The 15,943-nt window shown below is 44.6% G+C and overlaps 1 protein-coding gene across 7 annotated transcripts in view; it reads right to left on the reverse strand.

The window, feature by feature from the left end:
• Positions 1-15,943, reverse strand: part of NTNG2 (netrin G2) — a 100,610-nt gene that overhangs the window by 20,162 nt on the left and 64,505 nt on the right. For 4 of the 7 annotated variants that reach the window (XM_078149978.1, XM_020973558.2, XM_078149979.1 and 1 more), the window contains 3 exons: positions 4,751-4,923; positions 1,496-1,522; positions 398-535 (listed from right to left, as the gene is read on the reverse strand). In XM_078149978.1, the coding sequence (XP_078006104.1) occupies positions 398-535; positions 1,496-1,522; positions 4,751-4,923 (338 nt within the window). The remainder of the gene's footprint in view (positions 1-397; positions 536-1,495; positions 1,523-4,750; positions 4,924-15,943) is intronic. The other 3 variants (XM_020973559.2, XM_020973562.2, XM_020973561.2) reach the window with 1 other exon arrangement.

The raw sequence follows: 15,943 nt of genomic DNA on the forward strand, positions 1-15,943 counted from the left end.
GTGTCCAGACAATGATGCTTGCCAGGTTTGAGAGGACATCATTTAGTGGTTCTTTTCCCTCTCTCTTGCACCTCCCTGGAAATATGGCAAGCAATCAAGAAGATGAGGATCTAAATTTCTGTCCAAGCTGACATTTAATCCCCACAACAGGGATCTGCTATAGGAGGGCTTCCTCTACTGGGTGGGAGCTTGGAGTAGATGACCTGTAAAGTCTTATCCAACTCCAAAAGTCAATGGCTCTAAGGGTCTATGAATCAATGATCAGACTAATTTCTTCTCTGCTGTCACAAGGGATACTATGGAGAAAGGCAGGACAACTATCTAAGAATGAGATAAGGCAGCCAGGATTATTTGCTGTACACTAAGGGGAAATGGGGGTCTAACATCCGGTACCCACCTGTGGGTTGTTGGGTGCTGGGAAGGGTGAGGGCTTGTATGGTGGGGGTTGTGGGAGTAGAAGTGGTGATGGTCACCTCAGGGGCCATTGAGGTGGCAGTGGCCTTGGGGACAGTGACCTTCTTTGGCTGACTGATTCCTGGCAAGACATGAGGAAAACAAAAGTGGGGCAGATGGAGAAAGGGAACTGGAGGAGGGAAAGGGAACGACCATTTCAGAAATACCATCTATTCCTTGCAATACATCAGGAAAAACCAAATGGATACATGTCTCCCATTGGATCCAGGACCATTCTCATGACATTTTCCACCCCCACCAGCATCCCGGGCAAGGGGGAAGCAAGATAGATAGTTGTTTAGGATTCAGCCCTGAAGAATAAAGGTTGGGGCCATGGTCTGGCCTCCCCAGCCCATGGAGAAAAGTAGGAAATGATGAAAGTTAACATACATCAAATTCCATATAATTTCCTCAGAAGGCCTCCCTGATTCTCCCTCAGTTCCCCCACCCTCTGGTGCTGACTGTCCTCCCCCAGCTCTGAAACTTGACTACTTGGTGTCTGGATATCAGACAGGTTTCCCTAAGTGGAAGGCTAAAAAAAAAACAAAAATAAAAAACGATGACCCTTTACCCAAGTTGGATTAAGAGCTTAGAACTTAAATCTGTCACTGGTTATAAGGAAAACCACCAGCAATGGAGTCCCCTGGGAGTGCCACTGCCCACCAGCCAGGAGGGGCACTTTCACCAGTCCAGGTGAGAGGAGAGGCTGGGCAGTGAGAAGAGGGAGGAGTTCACTGGGGGGTCAAGGGAACTTTCAAAAAGTCCAGTTTGTTCCTTTTTTCCAAGGCAGTGCTAATGAAGCTCTAGGGGAGAAACTGAAGAGGCAGTAAGCTGCCGGGTGCAGCAAAACAACAAAAAAAGAAATCAGAAGAGACTAGGGGAGGGAGGAGGGGGACAGCAAATGAGACACAATTAGAGGAACGAGATGGATGGCTGGCAGGCACAGAAAGAACATTAAAGTCCCTTCGTTTTTTTTCCCGTGCAAACAGGCTCATGCAATAAGAATGTCAACCTTCCTTCCATTCTCTAGGTCTTTACTTACTGCCAAAGGCGGAGCCTGCAGCCGCACCTAGAAGAGAGAAAAGACAAGGTCACATTATGGAACTGAAGGAATGGAGCTTCTTCTCTGCAGCGGGTTCATGTCTCCTGGGGGAGGAAGGGAGATGGTGATGAAGCATCCACCTCCAGCTTCAAGATACCCTGGCCCCAAAAGAAAAGGCTGCCAACTAGGTTTGGGGGCATTTCTGAGGACACAAAGGGGAGGTGGCACCCTTCACTGGGTGCAATGTGGATTAGGAGGAGGGTTGCATTTTTCTTCCAAGGTGCTGGGGGAATCCAGAAATAATTCATCCCAGATCCCCCTGCTACACCATCCTCCCTACCCCTGCCCCTAAGCTCTATTGCTCTCCACCACACTAGAAGAAAAAACAAAAGTATTTCTTTCTAAGCCTCAGGAACATCTTAGACAACTCCAGAAGACTCCTGGGAATTTGGGAGCTTCTGCAAATATACTGTAGTTACCTGCTATGTAGCTGCCATGGCCTTCCCTGCCACATTCTTCCTCCCAAGTTCAATGAAAGAACTTTCCCTACAAAGAGCTTTCCCCTGTGCAGAGGTGTTTCCCTTCCTATAGTGGAAGGCAGGAAGGGAGAAGAGGATCAAAGTAGTTACATGGATCTCTCCATCTTGTATCATAGTTACTTGTACACTTGTCCTTCCCACACTTTAGAAAGTCTCTTGAGAGCAGGACCTGTGTGTCATATCCAGCCTCATGTCCTCAGTATGTGATGCAGTGCTTTGCAGATACATTTAAATATTTGTCAAATTGATATGAAGAGAGGAGGTATAGTATAATGGAAAGAACAATGGACTTGGGGCCAGAGAACTGGTTCAAATCCCATCTCAGATACTTACTAGCCGAGTGACCCTGGGCCAGTCACTTAACCTCTCTAGGCCTCAGTTACTTTATCTGTAAAATGAGGTGGGGTGGGGGGAGGAGAGGAGTCAGACTGCATGACCTCTAAGGTTGTTTCCACTTCCAAATATATGATCCTATGACCTGAATTTGAGTCAGCTCTGCCACTTATTAAATATCTGATCTTGAGCAATTCACTCCCTTTCTCAGGTTCTCATTTTCTTCAACTAAAAAAATTAGAGGGTTGGACTAGAGTAATCACTAAGGTCCTTTTCAACTCTGATATTCCAAAATTCTCTGAGAGTACAAAATGATACAGAAAGCCGAGCCACTGGCTAGATGGGAAATCACCACACTGCACAGGAAACTGCAAGAGGCAGAAGGTTTTCCTTAATCATTTAGAGTTTACTAGGGATACGAAACAGGCCATGGGTTGGAGCAAAAAGAAGACCTCATTTAAGAAATAAGGCTGGATCTTCGGGCACTGAGTGAGGACCAAGGGTCAGACAAGAGAAGGCAGGGCATCTTGGAATGGGGATGACAAACAGCCTAGAAGAACACTCTCCACAAGGAGGGTGAGATAGAGCACACGGAGAGAAGGAAGGAGGAAGGAGGAGGGAGAGAAAAGGAGGGAGGGAGAGGAAGAGGGAAGAAGGGGAAGAAATAGTCTAGAAGACGTAGGCACAAAGGGAGAGAGAAGGAAATAGAAAGGAAAAGGAGGAAAGGAACAAAAGGGGAGGAAAAGAGAGAGTGGAACATAAAGGGAAGAAGAGAGGAAGAAGGAAAGGAAAGGAGAGAAAGATGATTTCAACAGATTGAGGCTGATGTGGGAGAGAGAGAGAGAGAGAGAGAGAGAGAGAGAGAGAGAGAGAGAGAGAGAGAGAGAGAGAGAGAGAGAGAGAGAGAACAGAGATACTTAAGTGAGAATAAAGACTGGAGACGAGCAGAGACAAAGAGACACGGGAGAGGAGGCAGCAGTCACGGAGCTCTCATCATAGCCCCAGAATGCTCTCCTTGCTCTCTGAAGACCCACAAGCGCTATCCAGCAGCTGACAAGCTCGTTTTCTTTCAAAGGCTCTGTCGTCTCCCGTCCCTGGCACACACACAACATTCCTGTCACGGCCCTCGCAGCCTGTATTTTAGCTTTGATCATCTTAAAGCCACATAAATCTTTCACCCACTGAGAGGAGAAGCAAAAGAGCAAGGCTAAGCCTTCCTTCCCAGGCAAGGCCATTAAAAACCCAAGAAGTGACATTTGCAAGTCTGAGCTGTGTTTAAGGCCTTCAAGTGGGCTGGGGTCCCAGGGGTGGGCCATCCAGAGACCAAAGGTCTCTCTGCCTCCACAGATGATCTCACCAACTTTGGCTTCCCCCTCTCCCTCCCCTTCCCCCTCCTCACTGCTTTGTGGAGATTTCTGAGATCACCTATGGAGAGACTTGCAGGCCCTCTCAGTTGGCTGGCCCTGCTCCTTGTTGGGGATTCTTATGAGATCATAAGATTTTGAGCTGGAAGAGACATTAGAGGTTTTCATTTTACAGATGAGGAAACTGAGGTCTGGAGAGGTTAAAGACAAAGGTCACACAGGTAAATGAGAGAGCTGTGAATCCTCTGACTACAAATCCTGCTCCCTTTCCACCACACATGCAGCTTCCCTGCAATGCTGCCCACCCCAACAAAGATGCCCTCCCTTAGAAAAGAGGAGGATTGAAGAGTGACTTCATTGTGGTTTTTAGAACAAGAAATGCTTTCTGAGTGACGTTCTGAAACCACTGAGAGTGAGGCTTATCACACGAACATAGTTCTAGAGCCAGAAGAAAACTCAGAGGGCCTCTAGCCTAACCCTCTCATTTTACAGATGGGGAAACTGAGGCTCAGGGACGTTGAATAACTTGATCAATGTTACCAAAGATTTGAACTGAGGTCTTCTGACTCCAAAGCCATTCTCCTTTGACTGTACCAACTTGCCTCTTGGGTTAGAGACACCTTATAGTCAGGAGATCCTGGATTGTATATCGATGAAACATTGGGGAATCTTGGTGTCATAGTGGATACAACACTGGACTTAGAGTGAGGAAGTCATGAGTTTGAATCCTACCTCACTCCTACTTACTTACTAGCTATATAACTCTAAGCAGGGTTTTTAACCTCTCAGCTTCAGTTTCCTCATCTGCAGAAGAGGTATAATAAAAATACCTACCTAGATCATAAATGAGATAACATACATAGTGTTTTGAAAACCTTAAAATTTTATGTGAATGTTATTATTATACTATTATTATTAGAGATGATTAAGGATGGGGTTTTGCCCAGAGGCAGCGGGTGAACACAAAGACCTCCCAAGGGCCATCCCCAGCCTCAGGGTTAGCTCCTTGCTATACATACATGCATTAGGGGAGCCATTAGGGAGGGGCAGGTAGGACCCTGCTCTCCATGAGCGAGTTCGAAAGTTCTTCTTGCATTTGCCACAGTCCTGGCCGGTGGTATTGTGTTCACACTCACACTGAAGGCCGCCTTCTTTGTAGGAACACAGGTTGGCATGGAGGTTGCATTTACACCTGAGAGGACACAAGACGGGAGACATCACATGAGTCATTAGGGACCCCTGGAGCTAACAGGACAGAATTTCACCAGAATTCTCCAGGGAGGCCTCAAGGTTATGGATGCAATCTCAGCTGAGAGGAGTAGAAGGAAAGGTTAGTGAAGCATTTAGAAGGTCTTGGATGAGAGGGGCCCAACAAATGTTAAGAGTTATCTATCTGTTTCTAAGCATTTCTCTACCAGCTTTCATTATCCTTGAGACAAGGGCTTTCCAACATTTTTTTTCCAGTTTGTGCTAGATATGGGAATTTTCTGGGTTACTCAGAAGAGAAAAAACCTTTACCCTTCTCCATCCATATCCTCACCCATCCCCCTACCCTCAAATCCATTATCTAGCCACATGATAAATTCAGTACTATCTGACCTCTGTTAAACAGAATATTTGATTAACCAGTATGGCCTAGTTCCTTAACTTGCTGTACCATTTTCATTGCTCCTCTCCAGCATGAGGCAGAGTGTGGCCAATTCTAGACAGTAGTTAGGAAGTGGGCTGAGTTTTCTTTGGTGCTCTGAATTGCCCCTTTTACAACACAGGGGTATGTTGGAGCCAGCTCACACCAATTTTCAAGTATCATTTATGAAGAGATATGAGAAGACACCCCCAACCCCTCCTTGGTAGAGGTGGGAGTTCCACAGGCTTTCTGACTTTTTCAATGTATTGATTGGTTGTGTTGATTTTTTCCCTTTCTTTTTCTTTCTATTTTTTTTTTCTGTCTTTAAAAATACTATTTGTCCTATGAGATGGCTTTCTGGGAAGGAGGGAGAGAGTGAAACCAAGGAAAACTGGATTGATATAAAAGAGAGAAGACATCAATAAAAACTTATTTTTTAAAAAGTGTGTCTTTTGTATATTTTTTATTTCAGAGAGCCATTTGTTAAACATTTAACGCTGCACTGCTGTGTGGTGTTACTTTCCCCACTGTTACTTAGGTTCAGTCTTTTAAGTTTTTTTAAAATTCAGCTTTATTTAGTTTTCAGTTCTGAATTCTCTGTTTCTACCTCTATCTCCCCTACCCATTGAGAAGGCAAGAAAAACAAAATCTATTATGAATATGTAGAGTCTTCTGAAACAAATTCTCACATTAGCCATGTCCAAAAAAAAGAAAGAAAGAAAGAAAAAGAGAAGATAATATGCTTCAATCTGTACTGTGAATCCATTCATTCTCTATCTGGAGAAGGACAACCTATTTCATCATGAGTCCTTCAGAACTGTGGTCATTGTGTTGATCAAAATTATTAAGTCTTTCACAGGTCTTTACGATATTGCTGTTACTGAATAAACTGTTGTCCTGGTTCTGCTCACTTCACTTTGAAGACTTCATATAAGTCTTCCCAGGTTTTTCTGAAACCATTCCCTTCATCATTTCTTACAGCACAATAGTATTCCATCACAATCATATGCCACAACTTGTTCAGTCATTCCCCAATTGACAGACATAGGGTTTATCTATTTTGGTTATTCATAAGACCAGGTCTTTGTCTATGTCTCCTAACCACCCCTAATCACCCCCCCCTCCTCTCATTAGCATGGTGACCTATACCACCACTCTCCTAATCAAACAGTAACGAAGGAGAGCCAGGAAACCAGACATCTGGACAAAACTGGAATGACTGATATTCAGTAAAAGAAAGAGCACCGGGCTCATGAGGGTTCTCAAACACTGGAGATCTTCAAAGACAAAACTTATGGGTCCCAGATGGCTTATGGGACTTCCTGCCAGGAAGCAGAAGATAGACTAAATGACCCCTCAAAGTCTCTTCCAGCCCTAAAATTTTGTGTATCCTGCCTCTACTATATATTCCCTGTGTGACCTTAGGTAAGTCATTGCCCCATGGGGACATCAGTTTTCTCATATGTAAAATGAGAGTATTGGACTAGATAATCTTTAAAGTCTCTTCTAGTTCTAAATACTGTGACTATATGATGAATCTTAAGATCCTACCCTTCTTATGCTTGGGCATCTTGTGGTCTGGAATTTTCAGGACTTCCCCTACTCAGTTGAGTATCTCTCCGTAGGTGTACCTAGACCCAGCCCATCCCTAATATCCCTCTTGGGGGATGTGCAATTTGGCTAAACTGTATGAACATTAAAAGCAACGTGCATCAAGTGACACAAAGAATTTATTATAATAATACTTTGAAATAAAATACTTTAGTCTACCTCTATTTTCTTTACCTAATGGATAAAAAAAAATGCACTGTGCCAATTGGTACAGATTGGTCCTTTGAGGCATTCTTAAATTCCAGTCTATCTTTAAGATAGCCTGGTGGTCCTGTAGAGAGGCTGTTGGACTTAAGAGTCAGGAAGACCTTAGTTGAAATCTGTCTTCAGAAACTTATTAAAAAAATTTTTAAAAAGAAACTTATTAACCATGTGACCCAAGGTGTGTCATTTAACCTTTTGCCTCAGTTTCCTCTTCTGTAAAAATGAGGATAATAATAGCACCCATCTCCCAGGGTTGTTCTGAAAGGCCAGTGAGATATTTGTAAAATGCTCGACAAATCTTAAAGCACTCTATAAATACTATGTATTATTAAGTCATAGGTTGAACATATCATGGGTCTCAAGATCTCTGCACACTTGAGTTTCTCTTGCGTGGGCCAGACTGTGTCCATACTCTATGCATGCCTGTGGGTCCACTATCACTCAAATTTTCTCATGACATTTAACCAACATTTTTTTCCCCACTTAATCTGCTTTAAGCTCATCCTTCTCTTTGTAGTGATACCCTTTCCATTGTACTGATTTTTCTTTCTCCAATAGGAGGATTTAAAAATACTTGCAGACAGTTATATCTCCCTTTAGCTGTTGCTTATCCACATTCTACATATTTAACTCTCTTAATCTTCCCTCTACTCATAAATCAATCCTGCCAGCCCCTTAATCACTCCTGTTACTTGCTTCTCCACTTCCTCTCATTTATCTCCATCTGCCTAGTAATGCCAGATCTAGAGATGCACCAGACCTTCCCGGGAAGGTCTGCCATGGGTGTGGAAAGGGGTCGAGCATCCCTGATTGGCACCTGGTCTTCTAGACATTCTCTAGTTGTTTGGCTTCGGGCAGACAATATCTAACTCTCTGTCTCCTCACTCCACAGCCCTGTAGGGTGTATTCTAGTCTAAAGACGTATCAGGAGAAGCCTGGCAGGGGAAGGCTACTACCCTTCTTAGTAGCTTAACCCTGGGGTTTTCTTGGACTCTTCCCTCTCCCTCACCTCTCATATCCAATCAATGACCACATCCTTTTGCTTCCCTCTAGACAACATCTCTCATGCCTGTCTCTTGCTCTCTATTCTTATTCTCAATATTCTAATAGAGGTAATCGCTATCATCTGCCCGGACTCTTACAATAGCTTCCTAACAGATCTACCTGCCTCTGCCCTGTGTCTGCTTTGGCCCATCCTTCATTCTGCTGCCAGATAAGGCCATGTCACTCCTCCGCTCAAAGATCTTAGGGGGCTCATTATTGCCTCCGGAGTAAAAAAAATGCTTGGCATTTGGGGTCCTCCACAATCTGACCCCAGCTAACCTTCTCAGCCTTATTTAGTATCACTCCCTTCTACCTAGTGAGTGTGGTGTAGTGAATAGACAGCTAGCTTTAGAGCCAGGCTGACCTGAGTTCAAGTGCCACATCTGGCACATCAAGGCTGTGTGACCCTGGGTAAATTGTTTAACCTCTCTGTGCTCCCAGGCAACTCTCTTACAGACCCCAGGTTGTAGAGAAGGTGTTGACCTGATTGGTAGGAGGAGTTTCCTCATCTGTGACTTCCGAATACCAATTAAAGCAGAGATGCAGTCCCTACATACACTTTACACCCCAGTCAAATTATACTACTCTGCCCTCTTACGTCCCCTGTGCTTTCCCACCTCCATACTTTTGTTCACACTGCTCCTTGGAATGACCTTCCTTCCTACTTCTCTAAAGACCATTTCAAATTCTACCTCCTCCAAGGAGCTTTCCCTGTTTCCCCAGGTGGGTAACAACCTTGCCCCTCCTACCTTGTTTTACAAAGTTAATGCATCTGGTCTGCAATGTTGAGCATAACAGTCATCTATGTTTGTGTCTTATCCACCTATTAGATTGTAAGTCTAATGAAAGCATTAGACATGGAATATGTGAAAGCAGGGACTATGCCTTATCTAAACTTGGTAGAACAGGGCTCTATAAATACATAGTTATTTGAATGTCGTCCCCACCACTAGAGTATAAGCTCCTTGAAGGCAGGGACTGTCTGTGCCTCTTTTTGCATCCCCAGTGCTTGGCACAGTGTCTGACACATAGTGAGCACTTAATAAATGCTTATTGATTGACTGATTGCATGTAGTAGGCATAGAATCAATGTTTCTTAAATGAATGAATAAATATATGGTCATTAAGAGCTTGGGGAAACCATATTAATGTCTGCCTCCCTTCAAAGCTCAGCTCAAGGGCTACTTTCTACATGGGACCTTTCTTCCATATATGCCCATTGTCTTGACTCGATGATTCTCTCCAGTTGCTAGTGCCTCTGAAATGACCTAGCACTTACTTTTTATATATTTTACATTTTATTTTATTTTTTGTTTGTTTGTTTGTTTTTGGCTAGGCAGTGGGGTTAAGTGACTTGCCCAGAGTCATACAGCTAGTAAGTGTTGTGTGTCTGAAGCTGGATTTGAACTCAGGTCCTCCTGAATCCAGGGCTGGTGCTCTATCCACTGTGCCACCTAGCTGCCCCTATATTTTACATTTTAGAGAGTTGCCTAGAGTAGTGGAGTCACATCTGAACAGAATCAGGGCCACTAAGCCGTAAGCATCCCAACAGGCACATGTTGACTTAGAAAATCATATGTTAATGATATCTACGTTCTATTGTATTTTTATTTCTTTTGTTAAACAATTCCCAATTACAGTTTAATGTGGTTCCTGGATGTGTTGTGGGCTGCACAGGGCCCATGGGTCGTGTCTGACACCTCTGTTCTAGAGCATAGAGAGGTAAAGTCACTTGCCCACAGACACACAGCCAGCACGTGTCCAAGGTACATTTATAAATATGTCTAAATGTTGTTCCCCCCGTAGAATGTAAGCACCTTGAGGGCAGGGGCTGTCCGCCTTGGTCTTTCCAGCCTCTAGCATGTGTCTGGCACACAGTCCAGGCTTAATAAATGCTTGCTGCTTGACTGCTTGAGGCCCCAAAGAGCAGGTAACAAAACAACTCTTCTGTGTTACAACATAGCCCCTTAAGGCAGCTAGGTAGTACAGTGGACATGATGTCGGCACTTTGGGTCAGGGAGACCTGAGTTCAAATCCAGCCTTAGAAACTTACTGGCTATGTAACCCAGGGCAAGTCACTTTACCTATTTGTCTCAGTTTCCCCAAATTAAAAATGTGGATAATAACAGCACCTATCTCTCAGGGCTATTGTGAGGATGAAATATAATGTTTGCTTTGCAAAACTCAAAGCACTATATAAATGCTATAGCTAGTGTATCTCTGTCCCACTCCATTCTGATCATCCTGATCATTATATCTTATGGATCACACTGAGAAAAAACTCAATGAGACTCAGGAGAGGCCACAGGGAGAATGGGAAAGATTATAATGAGCCTGGCTGGTTGCCAAATATCAAACCAACAAGTCTAGATTTGCTGATGACCAGTGGCAAAGTTCAGCTGTAACTCAGGTCCCCTACTCTGCCTGTTCTATGGCCACTACCCATCAAATTTCTTCAGTTTCTTTCTTGCAGTCAGTTTTCCCTAGCGGAATTATGTAGGGATGTGGGTAGCAGAGACGGTGTGTGTGTGTGTGTGGGGGGGTGCATCTGGAGGGCTCTGGCCATTATGACTAGCACAAAACTAAGATGAGGCTCCTGCTGAGCCAGCCTCACTGGGGGCATAATGAGGAGAATTTGCATCTCTAAGGAGAGTTTCTGCTCTTCTCCCTGGAGCTTGTGGACACAGGAGAACAGGGGGAGGGAGCTGGGATGGCCGAATGGCATTTGGATTGCTTTGGAGGTGACCCCAACCCCCTTCTGCTTCCCCAGGGCACCAGACTGTTCATGCAGTTCAGGGGCCTCCGTGACCCTCAACTTTGATGCCTTTCTTTCTTCTGCATATTGTAGCTGCTGCCCATAGAAAGTCTTGAATTCTATCTGTACATTGTTACCCAGTAAGTGAGACAGAAGAATTTTTTTTGCCTCTTTCACTACCTAAACAACCTTAGGGAAGTCATTTCTCCTCTCTGGGTCTTGGTTTCCTCTTCTATCAAATGAGGGCCTTGAACTAGATGAGCTTTAAGGTCCTTCTAGCTCTTACAATCTATGATTCCTAAAGCTCTACTTTCCCAGCTCCTCTGGCAGCTAGTGCCAGGATGTCTGTTACACCTTAATTCCTGAGCCCTTGGGCACTCCCTCCCCTGTAGCTATGCCTTAGTCGGGCCCTACTTTGTCTCAGTCCTGTCCCTAGTGAGAAGCTTTTCCTAGAAAGGACAAGCCTAATAAATCTAATTAGCCTTAAAAATGAAGAAGGTTTCTATTCACAAAACAGATAGGACTGCACTGGGGAAGGGAAGGAGAAAAGGCCTGGCTATAGGCTGTAGAACCACAGCAAGAGAACTCCACATTGGAAGGAACTGTAGAGCATCACCTAGTCCAACCTACCACCCAATGGTGAAAACCTAACTTCAGCATCTTTGGGAAAGAGAAAATCATCTTGGCCTTTGCTTGAATACCTGCAGTGATAGGGAACTCACTATTGGGACAATTATGGGACAATCCCATTCAGAAAAAAAAAACACAAAACATTCTTATGCTGAACCAAAGTCAGCTTCTTTATAATTCCTCCTCTTTGGTCATGGTGATGCTTTCTAGAATCACACAGACCTATGGGCTATTTCTTCTCCATAACAACCCTGCAGATATTTGAAGTATAGCAAGAGGACAGAATTAGAATACTTCTCATGGAACTGAGCATGTGTACTTTGGCTCTGGAAAGGGAACATGTGCTTGAGCCCGTTACAAAAGGGTATGTGAGAGCAAGAGGCACCTGGTGGTTTCTGTGGTGTAATGCTGGAATGGGTGTAGGGGGGTGGGATTTGTGCCAAAGGGGATTAGTAACCAAGCCAGGAATTGCCACATGCTCTGGGGGCCATAAAGAATGAAAAGAGACGGCCTTCAATTTCTTTTGAGGTGGCTTAACTGAAGTTAGTTTCTTTCACTGCCAAAAACGCCTCTTCCTTAGACTTCTAGGGAGGGAGGAGGGAATTTCTCTCTGGCTCATCCTCAGAAGCAACTATGCTCTTTGTCCAAGGAGACAAAGTGCACACAACTGTATGGGAGGGGCTCCAATGTTCTCCTCACTACCTTTCATAAGATAGCTTGGTGTCAGTGGAAAGAGTACTGGACGTGGAATCAGATGACTTGGATTCAAATCTTGTCTTGAACATTTACTCCATCCAAGACCTTGGGCCAGTCACTGAACCTCATCTATAAAATGGCAGGGCGTACCATTCTAGCTCTAAATCTCTGATCCTTTGTTCAGGCTCCTCCTCATCTCCAAGGCAAACAATCTCAATTTCTTCAACTGTTACAGGTGATGTGGTTTCTAGACTCCCACTCACTGTTATGGTCGCCCTTCTCCAAATGTACCCTATAGATTCTCAGTGCTCTCTTAAAGTGTGTCCCCTGGTGCTGAACTGGTCTTTCTAGGAACACATGAAAAAGGCACAAATTGGAAAAGAATCAGCTTCCCTACTCACTCTCTCCCTCCCATAATCTTCCTTCCTCTTCCTCTCTCCCTTTCCCTCCCCCTTCCTTTCCTCTCTCTCTCTCCCTCTCTCTCTCTCTCTCTCTCTCTCTCTCTCCCTCCCTCCCTCCTTCCCTTTCTCCTTTCTCTCTTTCCTCTTCTCCCCCTCCCTTCCTTCCCCCTTCTTCTTTTTCCTCTCTCTCCTCCCTCTCCTTTCCCCCCACCCATGCTTTAATTTTTTTTTTTTGTCCCAGACAAAGCCAGTGGCTGGAGCTCCCTGATCCCCTGACCCCCAATAGAACAGGCCCCATGAATTATTTAGTGGTCAGGACTTGCTAGGTTTGCTCAGTATGTTCTTTTCTCCCAAAGAGGGAAAGAAGTATGAAGGCTGAAGAAGAGGACGCCCCTCCCTGATGCTTCCCTCAGCTGCAGAGGGTGAAGGCAGGACTGAATTCCTAAGCTCTCTTCTGGCTCCTTAGCTACCACTTAGGTCTCCCAAGTGACCCAACCTGGGGTGAAGTCCAGGATCACCACACCCTTGGCACAAGCCTTCTGTGACTGCGGGGAAGACGGGTGAAGGGGTGAAGCTCCATGTTTCTCTCAAGGAGTTCAGTTCCCATTGCTTGCAGGAGAGGTAGCATTGTGTCATGGATACAGTACATACTAGACCTATAATCAGGAAGACCCAGGTCTGAATCCTCCCTCAGACATGTACTAGCTGTGTGAGTCTGGGCAAGTCACTTAATTTCTTTTTGCCTCATTTTCTTCATTCGGCAAATGAGGGGGCTGAACTTCAAAGGTCCCTTCCAGTTCTAAATCTGTGATCCTATCCTATCATCTGCCTTCCTGGGAGACATTCAAGTTACTGCCCTGTCTCACTTAAGTGGGATGAGATGAGGTCCAGACACCTCAGGGGATTGGGCGAAGGCTACACAGAAAAGCAAATTTGCTGGAGAATGAACCCAGATGTGCTGACTTCTGGAGTCTAGCACATTGTTGACTATGTTTCCTGTCTAACTTCTTCATATGTAGAAAGACATGAGTGCTAGCTTTGGGCCTAGGAGACCTGGGTGCATCATGGACCAGTCATTTACTCTCTTAACCTCAGTTTTCTCCTCTGTAAGATGGGAGTGATAACACAGAGGAGGACACTGAGGCAGAAGTTAAACAACTTCCCCTGAGTCACACAGCTAGTAAAATGTCTGAGGTGGGATTTGGATTCAGGTCTTCCTGACTCCAGGTCCAATGCTCAACCCACTGTTCCCTCTAGCTGCTACAACGCCATTGTGGGGAAAGCCTTTTGGAAGACCCATCACAGGTACAGAACTGGACCTAGAGTCAGGAAGTCTTGGTTTCAAAACTGGCCTCTGGTACTTATCAGCTGTGTGGTCCTGGGCAAATCATTTAACCTCTCTGAGCCTCAGTTTCCTCATCTATAAAATGGGGACAGAATGCCTGTTGTACTTATCTTGGAGGGCTATTGTGAGGCTCAAGTGAGATAAGCAATATGAAATGCTTTGCAAACTTCCAAGCGTCCTGCAAACATCACTTTGACTGTGCAACACTAAAGCAAGTCACGCGAGTCCTCCAGGGAACTCTCTAAAACTATATATTTCATACATTTCAAGATGGGCGCCAACCTGTATGAGTAGGAGTTTCCTCTCCCAGAGTTCCTCATACAAAAACTTACTAAGTCTTAAAATGCTACAGAAATGCTATTTGCTAAATGCTAAAATGCTATTATTATGAACACAGTTGCTCACCCCTGCATGGCCTCCCTCCTCACACACATACCCCTTTATTTTGACTTCCAAGGTCCTGATTAACTTTCTTTCATTTCATCTACAGGTATTGAAAAAGGAGGGGGGTGGGGAAGGATAAGTTTAGAGGAAGTAGCTCTCCACCCCTTCCCCATTCAGCCCTTAGAAAGATGCTTCTTTTAATGATGAAGTTAATAATGCCTTTTAAGGTGTATTCTTAGGGTTAGAAAGGACTTGAGAGTCTACCTTGTCTAAGTGGGCCCTGAAGCAAGATCCCCTTCTATAATATCCCTGACAAATGAGTTTCTAGCATCTCATTACTTCTCTTATTTTTTTAAAATTCTGAACTTTACAAACAGCAAATAAAATGAGCATTTCCAAGTATGTAGTAGAGAAAGAAAGGACCTGTACACAAATTGGCAAATCTCTATTATGTAGAGCTTGCTTTTCTTTTTAAGTATGGAATAAATTCAACATGTAACTTTCAAAGTTTCCCTACTTGTCAATGATCCCTTGAACTCACTTCTCCAGACAGTTCACTCCTCTCTGGGAAAGTTCTAACTGTTTGGGAGTTTTTCCTTATATTGAGTCGAAATCAGCCGGTTCATCCTAGCTCTGTCCTGTGGGACCAAGCAAAGAAGTCTAATCTCTTAACCTCTATATGCCTCAGTTTCCTCAGCTGTAAAATGGACATAATAATAACAACTACTTCGAAGGGTTGTTGTTTGGATCAAATGAGATAATGTTTGTGAAAAAGCACTAAGCATGGTGCCTGGCACGGATTAGGTGCTATATAAATGCTTTTTCCTTTCCCTTTTCCCTCCCCTTCCATGTCAGCCCCTACAGTGACTGAAGACAGTGATTAGGTCTTCCTGAAGTCTCCTTCCATGAGCTTGGACAGACTTCGGGAGATGGTGGAGGACAGAAGGGCCTGGCGTGCTATGGTCCATGGGGGGTCACCAAGAGTTGGATACGACTGAACGACTGAACAAAAGGTCTTCTTTTCTCCAGATTAAATACCTTTAATTCCTTTGCTTTTGCCCTCATGTGCCACAGTCTGGAGCACCCTCACTACCCTGGATGCCTTCCTCTGGATGTCCTCCAGTTTGTCAATGTCTACTATAAAATGTAAGCCAGGAATTGGACACTCTTTTGTGAAGGTGGGAAATTCAGTTTTCACAGGAGTTAGCAGCTATACTCTGGGTTCCAGCTGTTCCATTCTGCAGCTCCATCAAAGGCATGGGCACAATGGAAAGACCATTGTAGGGCGCCACATGTAGGGTGGCTCTCAACCACAAAGATGCTGTTCTAAACAGCAAAGATGTGGCCTCAGCAACTTGAAAAAAAATGCATAGTCAGAGGAGGACTGGGAAGGAATCTCTTCAATACCTTGTCACCCAATTGGTGAGGCATGATTGACCAGCCCTTCCCTGTGAGGCTAGAGCCCTCAGCAGTGACACAGGGAGGAAGCAGGGAGGGGAATGGGAAGCTGAAGCA

The sequence above is a fragment of the Phascolarctos cinereus genome, unplaced genomic scaffold (genome assembly GCF_003287225.1).
Source record: "Phascolarctos cinereus isolate Bilbo 61053 unplaced genomic scaffold, phaCin_HiC Scaffold_2;HRSCAF=192, whole genome shotgun sequence".
NCBI classification, from domain to species: Eukaryota; Metazoa; Chordata; class Mammalia; order Diprotodontia; family Phascolarctidae; genus Phascolarctos; species Phascolarctos cinereus.